Here is a 17,698-nt window from a genome sequence, read left to right on the forward strand (position 1 = left end):
TTCATAGAAATGGAGTGGTGCAGTATTGTAAACTCGTTCCACTGTTTCCATACCATGCAGGTAGTACTGGGGCCAATGACCAACTTCACACTCTTGAAAATTTCAACTTTTCATTTTATTGAATCAGCAGATTTTAGTGTTTTAATGTACAGGTAACAATAACATTTATTTCAAGATGTAGTACCACAAGTAACCAAGGTATTTAGTTCTGAAATGTGACAAGCATTCATCCAATTCTTCATATCCCAGAACAGTTTTACTGGTAATGGTTACATTTGTTTAATGATTTTCACAAGTTTTATGGGAGAAATAAGGAAGTCTTGCAGAATATGATTTATGAAAGTAATTTTGAACATTCAATTTCGATTACTGATGCATTTTCATGCTGGCTTGTGTGACAGCCACCAACAACAATTGCACTTTAAATTAAAAGGTGATAAAATTGGTTGTAATTCTTGTATTGATTTTTCAGTGTTCCTAAAACAAACACAACCAATGAGACAACTGTTACGACTCCAATTTCTCTGGACCCAGTGTTGCCTGAAAAAGGCTCGGCTGAACAAGAACACAACAGTTCCATGGCAATCTTCTTTGTACTTTGTGTGTTAGGTAAGTTTGATCAATCTTACAAACCTAAAAATATTTGCATTCAACTGTCTGTGGGTATGATATTTACTTTCTTTTTTAAATCTTGAACTCTTCTGGGTACTAATTTACTATTCCACAACAAGATTTCTTCATTTTTACACAAGAAACTACTTACGGTAATAAGTTCCTGTAGCATTGTCTAACATCTGGAAGATGTTTTCTGTCATGTGGGAATGTATCATAGCGGAAATTCATTATTTTTGTTGAAAATTAATTCTCCGATGCACAATAACCTTTGGCGCATACACCTCCGTAGATTATCGCACGTCGTTGTTGTGTTTTGTCGATTGCAGGGTTTCCAACCACGCCATTGTTTTCCGAAAAGATGACGTGTCGTGAATGCATGGTGAAATTCATACCGGGTGCGGAAGATCCACTGGATTTTGTAATTGGGTACTTGAAAAATGGGTAGCCTCACAAACCATTGACGGATAGCCCCAAAAACCATTCATGCATAGCCCCATGAACCATTTTCTGCTAGGCTAGGTTAGGCAAGCATAGTTAAAATTTTCTTTGTAAAATAATGCGAAGAAGCTTTAAAAAAAAAATTACTTGAGTATTTTTTGGGTTACAAAGGTTGGAAACTCTGCATCGACAAAACACAAGCACGGCGTGTGATGATCTGCGAAGGTGTACGTGCAATACTGTTTGTTATGGAAACGAAACAATGGAAATAAAGAAGTACTTGTAATGTGAAAAATTTACACTACTTTCATAAAAAAATGTGAATACACCTTCAAGAATGTTCCGCGAAGCAGATAGGTAAGTTCGTATGTTAAAAGTGACGAAACGAAGAAGTTACAAGTGTTCGTGTAATAGTAAATTTTTACCCTCTTCTGTACATAGCTAGAGGATAAATGTAACTCTTGACACCTGCTCAGAAGTGTGATTGTGAGACCACTACTCCTAAACGTGTTTTGACTATCCGTAGACATGAAAGGTTTAACTAGACATAAGTTCCCTTATGTTTATATTGTTATTTTATTTTATTTGCAATGACAGGGTGTCTACCAGTCAAGAAAGTCAAGAGAAAGTAAAGAAATCAAAAGGTAGGTTAAGAAGTTAATAAAATAAATTATATTTGTCGTCAAGAATTTTTGCTATCACAATGACAGATCAATTGATTTTGTTTGTTTTACTTCAATTTTCTATCTCTTTTGACTAATCTCAAAGATGAGAATGAATGGTGGTGATATAAGATGAATGAAGGGATGGTCATGAATATATAGCGACAACAACACCAGTCCCACACAAGATTATACTGGCTGTGGGTAACTGTTTCATACATCGGACACACATTTCTTCAATTTTACACAAGAAACTACTTACGGAAATGAGTTTCTCCAAGGTTTACAACGTTCGTTGAGGTATTTTCTTTCATCGTGGTATATATTTGACCGGGAAATCATGTATTTCCAAGAGAAATATCTCACGGACGCACAATTGCCATTGCTTTCATTTGCTTGCCCTACGACAACCGGATGCTGCGTACGTTTGATGACATAAGCCCCTGTCAGTGTTTCAAACCCCTTTTTTTTTACTATGCTTGCCTAAAGTAACCAAACCTTACCTAACCTTATCGGAAATGGTTCGTGGGGCTATCCGTTAGCTACCCGTGCATAATGTATAATTTCCACCGATGACGAACACGATAGTAGGTATTTTTTGGTGAAGAAGGTTGAAACACTGCATACCCACAACGTGAGTCAAGATGTGCCCACCATATTGTGTGTTCCGGAAGCGAAGAAAGGAAAAAAAATAGCACTAAGAATGTGAAAAATTGTGTTTGTTTTCGTGTAAATAGCATAATGGCACCTTGAAATACGAGGTGTGGCTAGAAAAAAACCGGATTGATGTTGCTGTTGACAAACTGCAAGCGCCTCAAGGTCAAGCAGTGCATGAGTGTATAACGTGATATCCTGCCTATCGACTGTGTGATTTCCCAGGGTGCGCGGCGCTCAGTTCGCTGTAGCTTGTGGACGAAGTGAACCGTACATCTGTGCTCCGTTGGAAAAATGTTAAGTATGAAAGTGGAACAGCGTATCAATGTGAAGTTTCTTATGAAACTCGGAAAATCCGCCACAGAAACTTACGGAGATGAGTGTTTATCACGCACGCAAGTATTTGAGTTGTTTCAAAGGTTTAAAGAGGGACGAGAAGTGATCGCGGACGACTCGCGTCCTGGATGGCCTTCCATGTCTAAAACGGAATCAAACATTGCAAATGTCGGTGAATTGATTCGGAAAGGTCGTCGCTTGAGTATTCGAGCTATTGCAAAACAACCAACATTATTAAATTACGGTGCTGACGACTCTTCGTGAGCGAGTAAGAAGATGACGACCTGATTTGTGGAAAAGCAAGTCATGGATTCTTCATCAGGACAATGTTTCTGCCCACACGGCATTGTCAGTCAAGGGTTTATTGGCCAAGTATGGGATCCCAGTGTTAGAACATCCACCCTATTCGTCTGATCTCGCTCCGTGTGATTTTTTTTTATTCCATAAGGTCAAATCAGCACTAAAAGGAACCTGATTTACGATCGTAGAATCTGTGAAAACAAAAGCGACGGAGATCATGAACATGGTTTCAGAAAATGATTTCCATCACTGCTTCCAGCAATGGAAGATTCGTATGGAGCGGTGGATCGATAGTTCAGGGGAGTACTTTGAAGAGGATAATGTTCGTATTGTACAAAATAACCAATAAAAGATTTTGTAGCAACAGTCCGGATTTCTTCTAGCCACACCTCGTATGTTCCGCAATACACAATTGGTAAGTACGAACCATGCGAAACACAAAATATGTGATTTTAATATGTCTCTGATCTATGAAACTGGTACCCTGGCTGTGAGTCCAGACGCCAGAGCCTTGTTAGTCTGCCAAATGCAGCCCATGATGCATTAATAGGTAAAAGAAGTCTAATTCCTCTGTTAAATACAGCTTCAGTTTTCATCTTAACTGATCTTTTGGTAGGGATTTTTCATTAAATAAATATTTATTTTCTTAATTGCTAATTTCTAACTTTAAATTGCTAATTTTTAACTTTACCTAGTAGGGGTCGAATAAATAAAGATTAGAAAAATGAGAAGAAGGTAAAAAGTCAAGAATTTTGTATTTGTTATTTTGGTTGACATCCTGAATGATAAAAAATAATTAAAAGTTTATTTCTTGTTATAATTTAGTACAGAACAGTATAGTTAGCTAAAATTGCTTTTGAAATGTTTAATTTTCAGGCAGTAACATGTACAACAAGAAAAGTTAATACCTTCATAAATCGACAGTTAAAAATAGTAAAGAGTTACCATATGTTTTTAAAGAGAATCTGATTTGATTCAGTGATATTACTTGCTTAACATTTTCCCACATACATCATATTGGCAGAGGGGATATACAACCCATTGTTGCTTTGTGCAATATTACCTCCCCATTCAATTAACAATATTAATGAAGTTTCCACATTTTAGCAATTTCTATTTCAGATATTTATGCATAATGATAATGTTTTTTTAAACTCTTACCTTTCTTTTCAGCATTATGTATTCTGTTGATTCATTTGATGCTCCAGACGAACTTTCAGTATCTGCCGGAAAGTGTGGTTATTGTATTTTTAGGTATGTGTGCATTTTTTCTATGCAGTTGTCTTTTACTCAAATCATTCACTCCTTATATGTGATTATGAAGTTTGGCCAAATATTTTTAATTTGTGCTTAACTCGTGCATATTTGAGAAGAAAATAAAACAATAAGGTAACGTTAAACTTTTCTTGTTTGCCAAACACTAAAAGGTTACATTTTTATGAACTGTTTTGTTTCGTAACAGTCCTAGAGGAATGTTACGGTTTATCCTATTAAATTACCTGATGATATTTTATAGGCCAGTATTGATATTTATATTGTGCAGTAACATTAGTTCTAGTTCATTAGTTATCACTGCTAAATTTTGGAGCATTTAAATTACTATCTCCATGAAATATATGGCTCAAGAGAAATGTACGAGGGTGGTTCAGCATGCTCCGCCCCTGACATAGAAGGAACCCTCGTAGGAAAACCAAATCACTGTCACTTTTCAACATAGTCCCCTGCAACATTAACACACTTTTCCAATCGGCCTTCCAGTGCTTCAATCCCAGCAGAAAAAAAAATATTTTTGTTGGTAGTGCAACCAAGCATTCACAACATCCATAACCTCGGAATCACTGGCAAAATGTTTTCCACGAAGGTGTTTCTTCATGTTCGGGAACAGGTGGAAGTCACTGGGGGCCACATCTGGAGAATATGGGGCATGAGGGACAATTTCGAACCCTGCTGCGTGAATTGCAGCCACCGCAACTTGGGATGTGTGGGCGGGAGCATTGTCACAATGGTACAACACACCATGGGTCAACATTCCGCGGCGTTTCTCCTTGATGGCAGTACGTAATTCTTCAATTAGGGTTGCAAAATAAACACCTGTGATTGTCTTTCCCTGTTGGAGATAATCTATCAAAGAAATTCCTTTTGCATTCCAGAACACTTTGCCCTTTGATGGTTGAACCTTGAATTTCTTTGGGGGTGGAGAATGGGGGTGTTTCCATTGCATGCTTTGGCGTTTACTTTCAGGATCGAAGTGGTGAACCCACGTTTCATTCATTGTAACAAATCTCTTCAGAAACTTTGGCTTGTTATCCTTTATTGTCCGTAACAGGTTCTGACTTGTCACACAACGTGTCCTCTTTTGGTCGACCGTCAGCATTCTCGGGACCCAACGTGCAGAGATCTCTTTCATTAGCAAATGATTATGAATAATTGAATCCACACTGCCAGTTGAGATACCACATGTGTCTGCTATATGGCGGACAGTCACTCGCCGGTCTGCCAAAATCATGTCATGCACTTTTGTAATCATTTCTGGTGTGGTCACCGTTGCAGATGGGCCACCACCATGCTCATCTTCACAGGTCTGCCGACCACATTTAAATTCACGGCACCATCTCTTCACTGGATCATATGAGGGGCTAGAGTCTCCAAGAGTTCCCACCATATCTGCATGGATGTCTTTCGGCGTTAGATTTTTCTTGAGTAAATATTTTATCACTGCTCGGACCTCAGATTTTTCCATTTTTTCACATGTGGCTACACTTCTTACTGATCATCAACCAGTAACAAAATGAGAAATTATTGTAAATTCTTGAAACTTTGTGGATATTAGTCTAAAGAATGAACAATGTTACATATAAAATTACAGTCTCTACTATCACTGGAAATGGGTCAGGGGCGGAGCATGCTGAACCATCCTCGTATAGGTGTCACATGGGATAACCCAAAGCAAACAAGACCCTATAATTTGTGGTTCCTGTGCACATTGTGGCAGCATTCATCATATAGTGTTGTGTGATCCAAGTGCCAACCCTGATCTTTCCAACAAATTGTACACTGAACTCCAAGGGGACACGAAAAATGTTTGAATTAACAGACACATTTATCGTTAAAGATGGTTTCAAGGGGAATAAACTTTTTTTTGAATTAGCAAGTAATTTGAGTTATCCAACTTCAAATTAAGAAAAGTCCACTGTATCATGAAATTACAAAGACGCGTTTCAAATTGAGAATGCATATTATTGCAACCCACCGAACAAATTCTGTTGTGGGCAGGTGAACCAACATTGAAGCAGAACCATGTACGTGTTGCTGACATTAATAACGGTTTATTTGCAATACTGTAGTATAACAATTGTTCAATTTAAACCCTTTTATACACCAACAGCATAATTAACACTGAAATATGCCCCTGATTGGAATTAGATTTGAGCCTTGTATTATGTTTTGTTCCAAGGTGTTTACCAATCAAGAAAAAGTAAAGAAATCAAGAAGTTAAACTTTAAGATTTTTTTTAAGAATTTTAAGATAAAATTAAGAATTTTTGCTATCTTATGACTGAATTTTTTATTTAGTTTATTTTACTTCACTTTTCGGCCCCTTTTGGTTAATCGCGAAGATGAGAATGAATGGTGGTATGATAAGATGGATGAAGGGACAGTCACAAATATGTAGGGATGACAACTCAAGCCCCACATAAGATTATACTGGCTGAGAGTCCAGACGCCAGAGCCTCGTTAGTCTGCCAAATTCAGTCCAGGCCACATTAATAGATAAAGCAAATCTAATTCTCTTGTTAAATACAGCTTCAGTTTTCATCTTAACTAGCCTTTTTGTAGGAATTTTTCATTAAATAAATATGTATTTCCTTAATTGCTGATTTCCAACTTTACCTAAGTAGGGTTCGTATAAATAAAGGTTAAGAAAAATGAAAAAAAAAAAAAAAACTCAGCAAAGTCTTGAAAAATTCAAGAATTTTGGATTCGTACATCCTGTGTTCAGATACTATAGAGTCTTAAACACCACCTTACGAACACACTGTATGTAAATTGTTCTACACCTGGTGGAAAGAATTAAAAATATGTACAGTAGACTTACGATTATCCGAGCTAATTGGGACAGAGACAAACTCTGATAATATGGAGATAATGTGCTAATAGGTCTTAAATGACGAAACAACACTTAAAACTGTATAGTATTTTTTTATTACCAGTACAGCATAAATGAGAAGATTACTTTTTCAAAAAGTCTTTCATAGTTTTTTGGACTGCTCATATTCACTTTCTTCATCGTTTTCCACACTAAACCCCGCTCCCACTTTGACTCACCCACTTTTCAATGTCCTTCCGCTTACGTCTCCAATCTCCAACAGTCACTTCCCCGACTCCAAAAATCAGCAGCAACCTTTTTAATAGACTCACCTTTATCCAACCTTTTTATTGCTTGGAATTTTGTTTCCATAGAAACAACACACCTTTTCCGTTTGCCACTCATACTACATTACTGGCTTAGAATAGGCCTATACACAGATTTAAACACCACCGTAACAATCGGATACACCGACAATGTAACGAACACGTGCATCGCGGACGGTGACTTGACTCCAACTTACTAGTAGTAAACAAACAGGGGGTGCGTTATGAAGTGCAATGTTTTCCAACCACTCCCTCGGTTAACCTGGAGCCTCGGTTAATCGTGAGTCTACTGTATGTACATTATCTTACAGTGTCATTTTCCCATTATTGATGTACTAATGCCTGCCTGCATTTTTCCAACAGGTGCTTTGATTGGTCTAGTCATAAACTTGATGTCCAATCAGAATATTGCAAATTGGAGGGTAGGTAACATTTTTCTCCCTTTTTATAAATCAGTTTTTAGCGAGTTGTACATATATTAATAAACCTGACATTGGATTGCTAAACCAATGCTGATGTAGGCTTCACTGCAAGATTTATGTATGTACATTCTATTCACTATAATTTTTTACTTGTGGGGAGGGAGGAGTGTTGTTTCTGTATTGTAATTGCAGGTGCCAAATTTTACAGTTTGTTGTCATTCATCTAATGTTTCAAATAAAGTTGGTTCAATGGGATTGGATTGGATTGATTTGTTGTTTTAAGTCCACTTTATGCACAGTAAGGCTAATGGGGACTGGACCTACAGTTTAAAGTGAGATCCGAACCACTATGTGCCTTCACCAGGAATCGAATCCGGGACCCCTTGCTTACAAGGCGACGACGCTACCACTGCACCATCGGGGAGGCCTTTTGGTTCAATGGGGGAAGGGGTTATGATCTCTCATGTCATCCCTTTGAACTGGTTCAACTGTTAATATTGTTATTGTTGGCCAGGAACAAATTTAAAACTTAGGAATTGCAATGTTGCCAGATTAATTGAAATGAATATGTTATAATGTAGCTTTGTTAAACAAAAACAGAAATCCAAATTATTAATAACATTGTACAGTAGTGTTGGGCGATATATCGTGATATTGAAAAAATATAGTCCGGGCGATTTCAACTAGACCAGTTGTTCTCAAACTGTGGTACGCGTACCCCCAGGAGTACATAAATAACTTGAAAGGGATACGCGATCAGCTTGGAAGAGAAATGTTGAGAATACCTACACAACAACATTTTTACTGAGAGTGTGTCTAGAGTGGACTTCATTGTTTCACTTCATGGCCTTAACACTCAACAGAAAAGTAAGGCTTATTTTGTCACTGACACACTTATCTTTATCCGTATGTTTTGAAATATAATACTTGTTCGAAATCTATAATAGACTAAATTTAGAGCTGAATCTCCGCTCGAAAGTTTTCAAGTCCAGAACCAGACATCAAGAAACTGTCAGGCTATGCAGGCACACCCTTCTCACTAGAAACTCTGAGGATTTACAATAAAAACTCCAAAATTGTGCTTCACTGTTTGTTTACAAATTTATTTTTGATCTTTACTTTTTCTTTTTCAACAACTCTGGAAATAATATACGAAAATTAAAGTTCGTTACATACTTGTTAGCATACATGTGTTGCACATTTTTATTCTTGTAACTAAATATAAAGATTTTAAACATAGGAACACCCAATAAAATAATAAACTAGGATTGTAATGTTTATTTGTTTAACATCTTTCCACATACAGCCCGAATGCCATTTGTATCTATTTGCAGATACACGCCTCCAACGCATCAAGAACGTCCCACCAATCAGGCAGCCAAAAAAATTCCACATAACCCACTATTCGGAAAAAAATCCTATGATGGGGTTACATTAGACGTTTAGTTAAGACTAAAGTGTACAATGAGGAAAAAGTTTGAGAACCATTGAACTAAACTATATATTGTCATGATATTATATAATGGATAAAAGCAAGGAGGGCCAAAAGGGCTAAGTAAAAATCAAAGAAGGTAAAAGGAAACACTCCCTGGACTTCCGGTTCCGTCTATTTCTTCTCACACCGATGATGCTATGAAATTAGCAAAAATTTTGAATTTTTCTACTGTCCGGTGAGTGTTTCCTTTTACCTTCTTTGATTTTTATATATATATATATATATATATATATATATATATATATATATATATATCGTGCCGGTGATATATTGTCATGACAGTGGCAATATATCTTGTGTAGATGATACATTGCCAATATCACAATATGGAAAAAATATTGTATCGTATCATCTGTGACGATATCGTCCATCCCTAGTGTACATTGATTGACTTGGTGTTTTAAGTCCACTTTATGCACAGTAAGGCTAATTGGGGCTGGACCTACAGTTTATAGTGGGATCCGAACCACTATGTGCTTCCGCTGGGTATCAAACCCAGGACCCATTGATTACAAGGTGATGATGATACCACTGGGCCATCAGTAAGGCCCCCTAGTGTACAGCGGAACCCTAATGTTACGTTCCTGGATTTTACACTTTCCAACATTATACGTTCGATGTTCATGGCCCCATTATTTATAAAATACGATAAAGTTGTGGTTCCCCCTCCCCTCTGTTTGTGTGTATGTTTGCATTTGCATTTGTGATTTTATTTCTTATTCTCAAAATGTTCACACCATGCCTGTAATTTTGTTGATAAATTCACCAAACTGTGAAACTAGTGTAATTTAAAAATATACTTTGATAACTTATTGCTGTAATAGTTAATCATTGTAATGGAACTTTTATTTTGCAGAAGGAAGAGTCATTTTCACCCACGGCATTTTTTCTTGTTCTTCTGCCACCAATTATATTTGAGTCAGGATATAATCTTCACAAGGTAGGTAATGCAATTAATGTAATTTTGTAGAATCATTTTGGTACCAAATCTTGCCAGAATGGCATCTCCAAATGCTGGATGGTGTCAAACAACTTATTCATTATAAATTACTGATGTATCTGAATCAGGGATAAAACCTGTGTCTTTGGCATTTTGAGCTGCCATCGAGCTACCAGGCAAATCTTTGGTCTTCCCACAGTTTCCACCACACAAACTCCCAGTTGTCGTCGTAGCTTTTCTATCTCTCCAATTTCCTAACGATGGTGGATGACCTCCAGTCCTATACACACCCCAAAATCTCTGGAAAGCTGTTACGTTTCTCCCAGGAGAATCAAACCTGCACGTGTCCCATAGCCGGAGCGCAAAGCATGATGCCGTAGACCGCATGGCCACGGTGCAGGACATTGTGGTTTACAGTGGTCCATAAGTGTAGACTCCTGTGTAAGAATGCAAGGTGGTCCATAAGTGTAGACTCCTGTGTAAGCATGCAAGGTGGTCCATAAGTGTAGACTCCTGTGTAAGCATGCAAGGTGGTCCATAAGTGTAGACTCCTGTGTAAGAATGCAAGGTGGTCCATAAGTGTAGACTCCTGTGTAAGAATGCAAGGTGGTCCATAAGTGTAGACTCCTGTGTAAGCATGCAAGGTGGTCCATAAGTGTAGACTCCTGTGTAAGAATGCAAGGTGGTCCATAAGTGTAGACTCCTGTGTAAGCATGGAAGGTGGTCCATAAGTGTAGACTCCTGTGTAAGCAAGGAAGGTGGTCCATAAGTGTAGACTCCTGTGTAAGCAAGGAAGGTGGTCCATAAGTGTAGACTCCTGTGTAAGCATGCAAGGTGGTCCATAAGTGTAGACTCCTGTGTAAGCATGCAAGGTGGTCCATAAGTGTAGACTCTTGTGTAAGGATGCAAGGTGGTCCATAAGTGTAGACTCCTGTGTAAGGATGCAAGGTGGTCCATAAGTGTAGACTCCTGTGTAAGGATGCAAGGTGGTCCATAAGTGTAGACTCCTGTGTAAGAATGCAAGGTGGTCCATAAGTGTAGACTCCTGTGTAAGAATGCAAGGTGGTCCATAAGTGTAGACTCCTGTGCAAGTATGCAAGGTGGTCCATAAGTGTAGACTCCTGTGTAAGCATACAAGGTGGTCCATAAGTGTAGACTCCTGTGTAAGAATGCAAGGTGGTCCATAAGTGTAGACTCCTGTGTAAGCAAGGAAGGTGGTCCATAAGTGTAGACTCCTGTGTAAGAATGCAAGGTGGTCCATAAGTGTAGACTCCTGTGTAAGAATGCAAGGTGGTCCATAAGTGTAGACTCCTGTGCAGGTATGCAAGGTGGTCCATAAGTGTAGACTCCTGTATAAGCATACAAGTTTTTCCATAAGTGTAGACTCCTGTGTAAGCATACAAGGTGTTCCATAAGTGTAGATTCCTGTGTAAGTATACAGGGTGGTCTATAATTGTGTTAATACCAGTTTTACAGATTGGGGAAACATGAATTGAACATCTCAGTACATGATATAGGAAAGGGGCTGGGGTGTATTTTAAGGTGTGTTACCAACTTGGAGGCCTTCTTCGAGTCAATTTAATTTTCTTAAAGGGAAAGGTGGTAATCTGAAGTATCAAAATGGACTAGAATGCCACATTGATACACATAATTTCAGCCCCTATGCTGCTGGGCCGAATAGTGTTTTTCATGGTCCATGAGTACTCATTCCGATGTTGATAGCTTTCATTTTGTAAGGATATTAAGTGAATTAATGAGGGTTTGGAACACATCTCAACTAAAGTTCAGGAATTTTTTATCAATTTTCCTTTGACGTGTGCCATATCTTATTTTGGTTTTATTCCAATGGGATCGTACACCATTTTAAGGCAAAGTAAAGCAAACAGGATAAATTTTAATGTGAAATCTTATGAATATACCCACATGTTTCATCGGCAATAATTGAAATTAAGTTTGTATTTATTTCTTTTTTTCCAGGGTAACTTCTTTCAAAATATAGGCTCCATTCTTGTTTTTGCTATTGTGGGGACCGTGATCTCTGCATTGGTGATTGGGGGTGGAGTGTACCTGTTGGGTCTGGTAGGTTTCTTTCAGTTGTTGTTATTATTAATATTGCATGCAGTTATGAACTAGCTAGCTTTCAAAAAGAATCCAGATTATATACATTTTTTTGCGTGGAAACATTACCACTAAATTTTTTTTCAATATATTTTTTAATGCTCTTTTGCTGTTGTTTAAAACAAAAATTGAAAGCAAAATCTGGCCAAGTGTCTGAATTGTAAAATGTACACTGTCCCAGCTATCTTTGGAGCAAGTGAACGAAAAGAAGTCTCTGCGCAGACGTGAGATGGCTCCACCAATGAACACGTGAGACGGAATGGGATTGGGTGGAGGGGGAAAAGCAACTGCAGTTATCAGCCTTCGAAACAGCATGTACTGCTTTGCTCTATCTACTCGATTCCCTCCCTTCTCAGCTGCTATGCACGGCCTTTCTCCAGAGATAGGCTGGACAGAGTATAGTTCACAACATACCCTGTTTTACTAGGATGGTAGTAGTAGTAGTTATATAAATAGTTTTATTTAGTAAAGTTTCTATTGTGTATTATTATACAGTGGTTACAAAGCGCAATTCTAAATTGTGGAATAGTATAATTGAAGTATACGGGTGTTGAACGACTCTCTTTGTGTGTGCTTTTTTTTAGTAATTGCAGTGATGATGATTAGACGAAAGAAATGAAGGAACATTAAGATACAGTGACTGTGCAATAAATGTGAAGCACTGAATAGTTAATGTTTGAATAATGAAAAGAGGATAACTATTGTATTCCTAACAAAATCCAATTTACTTTTTTATTATTTTTTTATGTATGGGATAACTTTTCAATGATTATCTTCAGATTTCTTCCCCGATATTGACGTGTAGTGAATGAGCATCGTGATTATTTGATGCAGATTTATGTCTAAGTTGTTTATTGCAGGCACAAGTTGCATATCATCTTAGTTTTGTGGAGAGTTTTGCCTTTGGGTCGCTCATCTCGGCTGTCGATCCAGTGGCCACCCTCGCCATCTTCCATGCCCTGGATGCAGATCCTGTTCTTAACATGTTGGTTTTCGGAGAAAGTATTCTGAATGATGCTGTCGCAATTGTGTTAACAACGTAAGTATTGATAATGTTTTAAGGATAATTGATCTGATGCAGTTTCTAGAATATGATATTCCTAATTTCCTGCAGTATTCTGTTGTTATAATTAGGGAACGGAACTTTATGTGCTAAAAAAAACTCAGAAATATTTATTTTTTTGTGTCTCGTAAATGTTGAAAATATGTGATAAAAACAGGAAAATATGTGACAAAAATAAAAAAAACATTTGGAAACAAAAACAAAGTATTACATGCATTTTAAACACCTGAAATCAGTTTCTAAATGCTTACCTCTTAGCGAGCTATTTTTTGGAAGAGTTGCAGTGGATCACCATAGTATTTTCCAAATTCTCCATTGTAAATCTGGGACGATTATGTCTAAAAAGGATCTTATATTGTGAGAAAGATCGCTCCATGTCACAAGAAACAATTCTTGCATATTTGAAGCACGAATTGTCACTAACGCTGAAGTCTTCGAAAGCTTCCTCTTCCTCTACTTCACCTCCTTCCAAAACACATTCAATTTGGCACAATGTTTGAAACCCTTGGTTTTTCCCAAAAATATCTGTACATTTAGACATTAGCACTTGTGCGTTAGATCCAGTGGGGGTAATATTTTCCCGCAATAGGATCGTAGGCGAGGCACCAGAAGTCTGGCAGCGAGCATGTTCAAAGAGAAAGTAAACCTAACACTCTCGATATGAAAAAGGTGCGGAGAATAAACATTTTTTCCTTCGAGGATTTCAAGATAGCTGAAGTCAATGAGCGATTTTATGTATTTAAAATGAAAATTCGCAAAATATGTATTTACATACGGAAAACTGTGTTTCATATAAGGCTATGAACAGAATTTTGGCAAATGTTCTGTTCCCTAGTTATAATAATTTGCAATTTTTAATTAATCTTAGTATAAAAAATGTTGCAGCAATATAGTGTATAGAACTGCTACAGTGGAGTCTTAATCATGTTTTTCAAGAGCCTGATATGGTTATAAAATCCTCCTCCGTGGCTGTGCAGTCTACTGCGTCGTGCTTTTGTACTCCAACTGCAGGATGGCATGGGTTCGAGTCTGCCTGGGGTTTCTCACAGGTACCCATTTCGTTGAGGCTGGTGAACCCTAGAGCTGCTTTATGCAGGGATAAGGCTGGAAACATTCCAACCTTAGATGACCCACTTGGGAATTGAACCTGGGTCTCTCATGTGTGCCGTCAAACACCCTACTCACTAGACCACCATGGCTCCAGGTTTCCACTATCCATTAATGAATGACAGTTTCTTTCTTGTTTGTTTCATTACATACTTTATGTTGCTTTTATTCCACTTTCAGCTAACATGAAGATGAGGATAAGTGATAAGAAGAACATCCATGGCCAGGCCAAGAGTCGAACCTGTAATTGAAAAACAAGCACTTAATTTGCTGGACCACCGAACCTTCAGTTCTTGTTTCCTATTGTATAAGGTATGCCCAAATGAAAAGAAGACTACGGTTATATCTAGGGAGCGGAAGTTGATGACCTAAAATATATAGGTATATGACCTATAGAATGTCCTAAAGAATGACGTAAAAAATGACCATTAATTTGTTAGTTTCAGGTTAAAAATTGAAATGAAAAGGAAATTAAACAAAATGCAATCTGGCTTTCAAAAAAAAAAGGCACCAAATGATACCACATGGACATTCAATTAAAATATGCAACAAGGATTTCCAATGGAAAAAACCGAATAATTTTAAAACAATTTAATGAAAAAGTCGTATACACTGCATGAATTGGTGTACAATGCATTAATTCACCTTGGTGAAAAGACAAGAATATTACCAAAATGAAAGAAGTGTTATGACAAAACAATACACCGAATATTGTGAAAAATGACTGAAAAATGCTGAAAATCGCGGAAAATTACCTAAAACCTGAAAATTGGCAAAAATGCAAAAAAAAATGCACTTTAAAATTGCCTTTTTTGAGTTCTAGACGAAGTGTAATATTGTGTATATTTAAAGGGCATCATGTCCGAGATGTCAGAAAAAAGATGACATTTCATCAACTTTCGCTCCCTAGTTATATCTGAAGAATATTATATTACAGAATATTTGCATTACATTTGAATTACAGTTAATGTGTAACATGATACCTACACATAATTGCCCTTGATATTGATGCACTGATCCCAGTGCATAGGAAGCGAGTGGATGGCTTCAATGTAGAAGCTCCTCGGTTGCTTACGGATCCAGTTTTCCACGGTGTTCTGCACTTCCTCGTCACAGGTGAACCGTTGACCTTTCAGTGATTGTTTTAAGGGGCCGAAGATATGGGAGTCACATTGGGAAATATCGGGGCTGTATGACGACGTGTGTGAGAATGTCACATTGAAATGATCTCAGCATGCATGAAGCATGCTCGCCTTCTGTGCACCCGTCTGTGCAAAACAACTCGCGCCATCTATCGGCAAACATATTTACCTTCTTCGATTAGATACAACGCCGCTACAGCAAAGGTCTCCTTTTCATTTGGGCATACCTTATATATCATGAACCTATAAGTATTGTCCTCCATTGTGTCTTTGTTCTGAGATAGAATTTATATTCATATCTTTCTTCCTCTAAGGACTGTCTTAGAATCAAACTCTCCCCAGATGGCAGCAATGTCCTCATCAGAAGCTGTCATTTCTGGCATCGGGAGATTCTGCTTGATGTTCTTCGCCTCGGCTGGGATTGGAGTGCTTTTCGCATTTACAAGTGCACTGATATCCTTTTTTGGTCATACATTGGTAAAAACAGCATTGTTACAAAACAATGACATATCCATTATAACTTTATAAATGGTTTGTTAAATTTGGAAACATTACATCAGACTTCTGGTGAATAAAATCATTAGATTTAGGTCATGTTATGATTAGTACTCTCATCAGTATTGGTATAAAATTAATTTCAGTCCATTCGTTCAAAATATATATTATACTAATTAAGTTCTAACATAAAATTTACCAATACCGACAACGAACATTCTAACGACCTGTTATAAATTTGCAAATGGTCCTTGAAGAACCTAAATGGTTTATTGATATTACTGGATGACTATAATGCAAAAGAAGTTACACATTTACACATTTACTTTAAAGAACTAGGGCATGTAGATTATGTTTATATCCATAAAAAGTATAACATAAAATAAAATTTAAATAAAATAGTATAAAAGCTATGGATAGAATACAGATTACTCTGCCCCATGCCTGCTACAAATATTGTGTAGATTTTAGAGTCTGACAATATTCTGACAGCATCATGATTGGCTAAGAAATAATACTTATTCATAGAATAGTATGTAATGTAGACATAATATGAACAATCTTGTAGACCTGCATTACATTTTCTAAAAGTGTGGTGTAAATTCCTTAAATATTTTAAGTGCAGTAGCTGACATAATTAACATAGTTTAGTTTTAGTACACTAAAGCATTAAAATTGAGTTGTTTTAGTTTTAACATTTAGTTCTAAATGTTAATTCAGAATATCAATTGAAGCTACGAAATTCTTGTTTCACAGAAGAATTTTGTCTTACATATACTTCACTCATGTATTTTTCTTAACTGGTTGTACTTGCTAAAGCATGCTGACTTGCGGAAGAACCCGTCGCTGGAATTTGGCATGATGTTGGTCTTCACGTATTGTCCATATGTGCTAGCTGAAGGATTACATCTATCAGGTAACATTAAAATGTTTGTACACGTCTTAGTGATTGTATTATATAATTATATTCATCATTGATGTCATGTTAGATAAGTTTCTGTTGGTTTTGAGTCATATGGCCTTTAACATTGAATTTTAAGTTAAACAGGGTGGCCACTCACCGGGAATTCTTTGAATTCTGGAAATTCTGCATGAATTATTGACTCCAGGTGTTCTGTGTGAATTTTTCTCCGTAGACGTGAAAAATTGCAAGTTTTAGTAATCCAAATCCCATTGAATTTATACATATTTATAAATGCCCTGAGCCACTTTTTTCAGTTTAGATTTTATTTTTATAGAGAAGGAAAAGAAATCTGTTTACGAGGAGGTACCCCAAAAAAAAAAAAAATGGAATTTTGTCACCTTGTTTTATTTTGACCATACATGTACATGTTGTAGGTACATTCAGGTAAGCATGTCTACTCTAGTCACCTTCAAAGTATTGCCCATATGCTTTAATGCAATTGTCCCAACGTTTTTCCCACTGTTGAATACAGTTTCGAAACTCCTCTGGTGCAATACTCTTCCAGGTTTTGTCCGTAATGTATTTGACCTCATTG

General features: G+C 37.1%; 1 protein-coding gene across 1 annotated transcript in view; it reads left to right on the top strand.

The window, feature by feature from the left end:
• Positions 1-17,698, top strand: part of Nhe1 (Na[+]/H[+] hydrogen exchanger 1) — a 36,405-nt gene that overhangs the window by 1,554 nt on the left and 17,153 nt on the right. Inside the window, exons 2-9 of the mRNA XM_083144192.1 lie at positions 473-609; positions 4,179-4,259; positions 7,781-7,839; positions 10,191-10,274; positions 12,252-12,353; positions 13,253-13,431; positions 16,019-16,157; positions 17,010-17,115. Coding sequence (XP_083000318.1) covers positions 473-609; positions 4,179-4,259; positions 7,781-7,839; positions 10,191-10,274; positions 12,252-12,353; positions 13,253-13,431; positions 16,019-16,157; positions 17,010-17,115 — 887 coding nt within the window. The remainder of the gene's footprint in view (positions 1-472; positions 610-4,178; positions 4,260-7,780; positions 7,840-10,190; positions 10,275-12,251; positions 12,354-13,252; positions 13,432-16,018; positions 16,158-17,009; positions 17,116-17,698) is intronic.

The sequence above is a fragment of the Lepisma saccharinum genome, chromosome 22 (genome assembly GCF_977018435.1).
Source record: "Lepisma saccharinum chromosome 22, izLepSacc3.1, whole genome shotgun sequence".
Classification (NCBI taxonomy): domain Eukaryota; kingdom Metazoa; phylum Arthropoda; class Insecta; order Zygentoma; family Lepismatidae; genus Lepisma; species Lepisma saccharinum.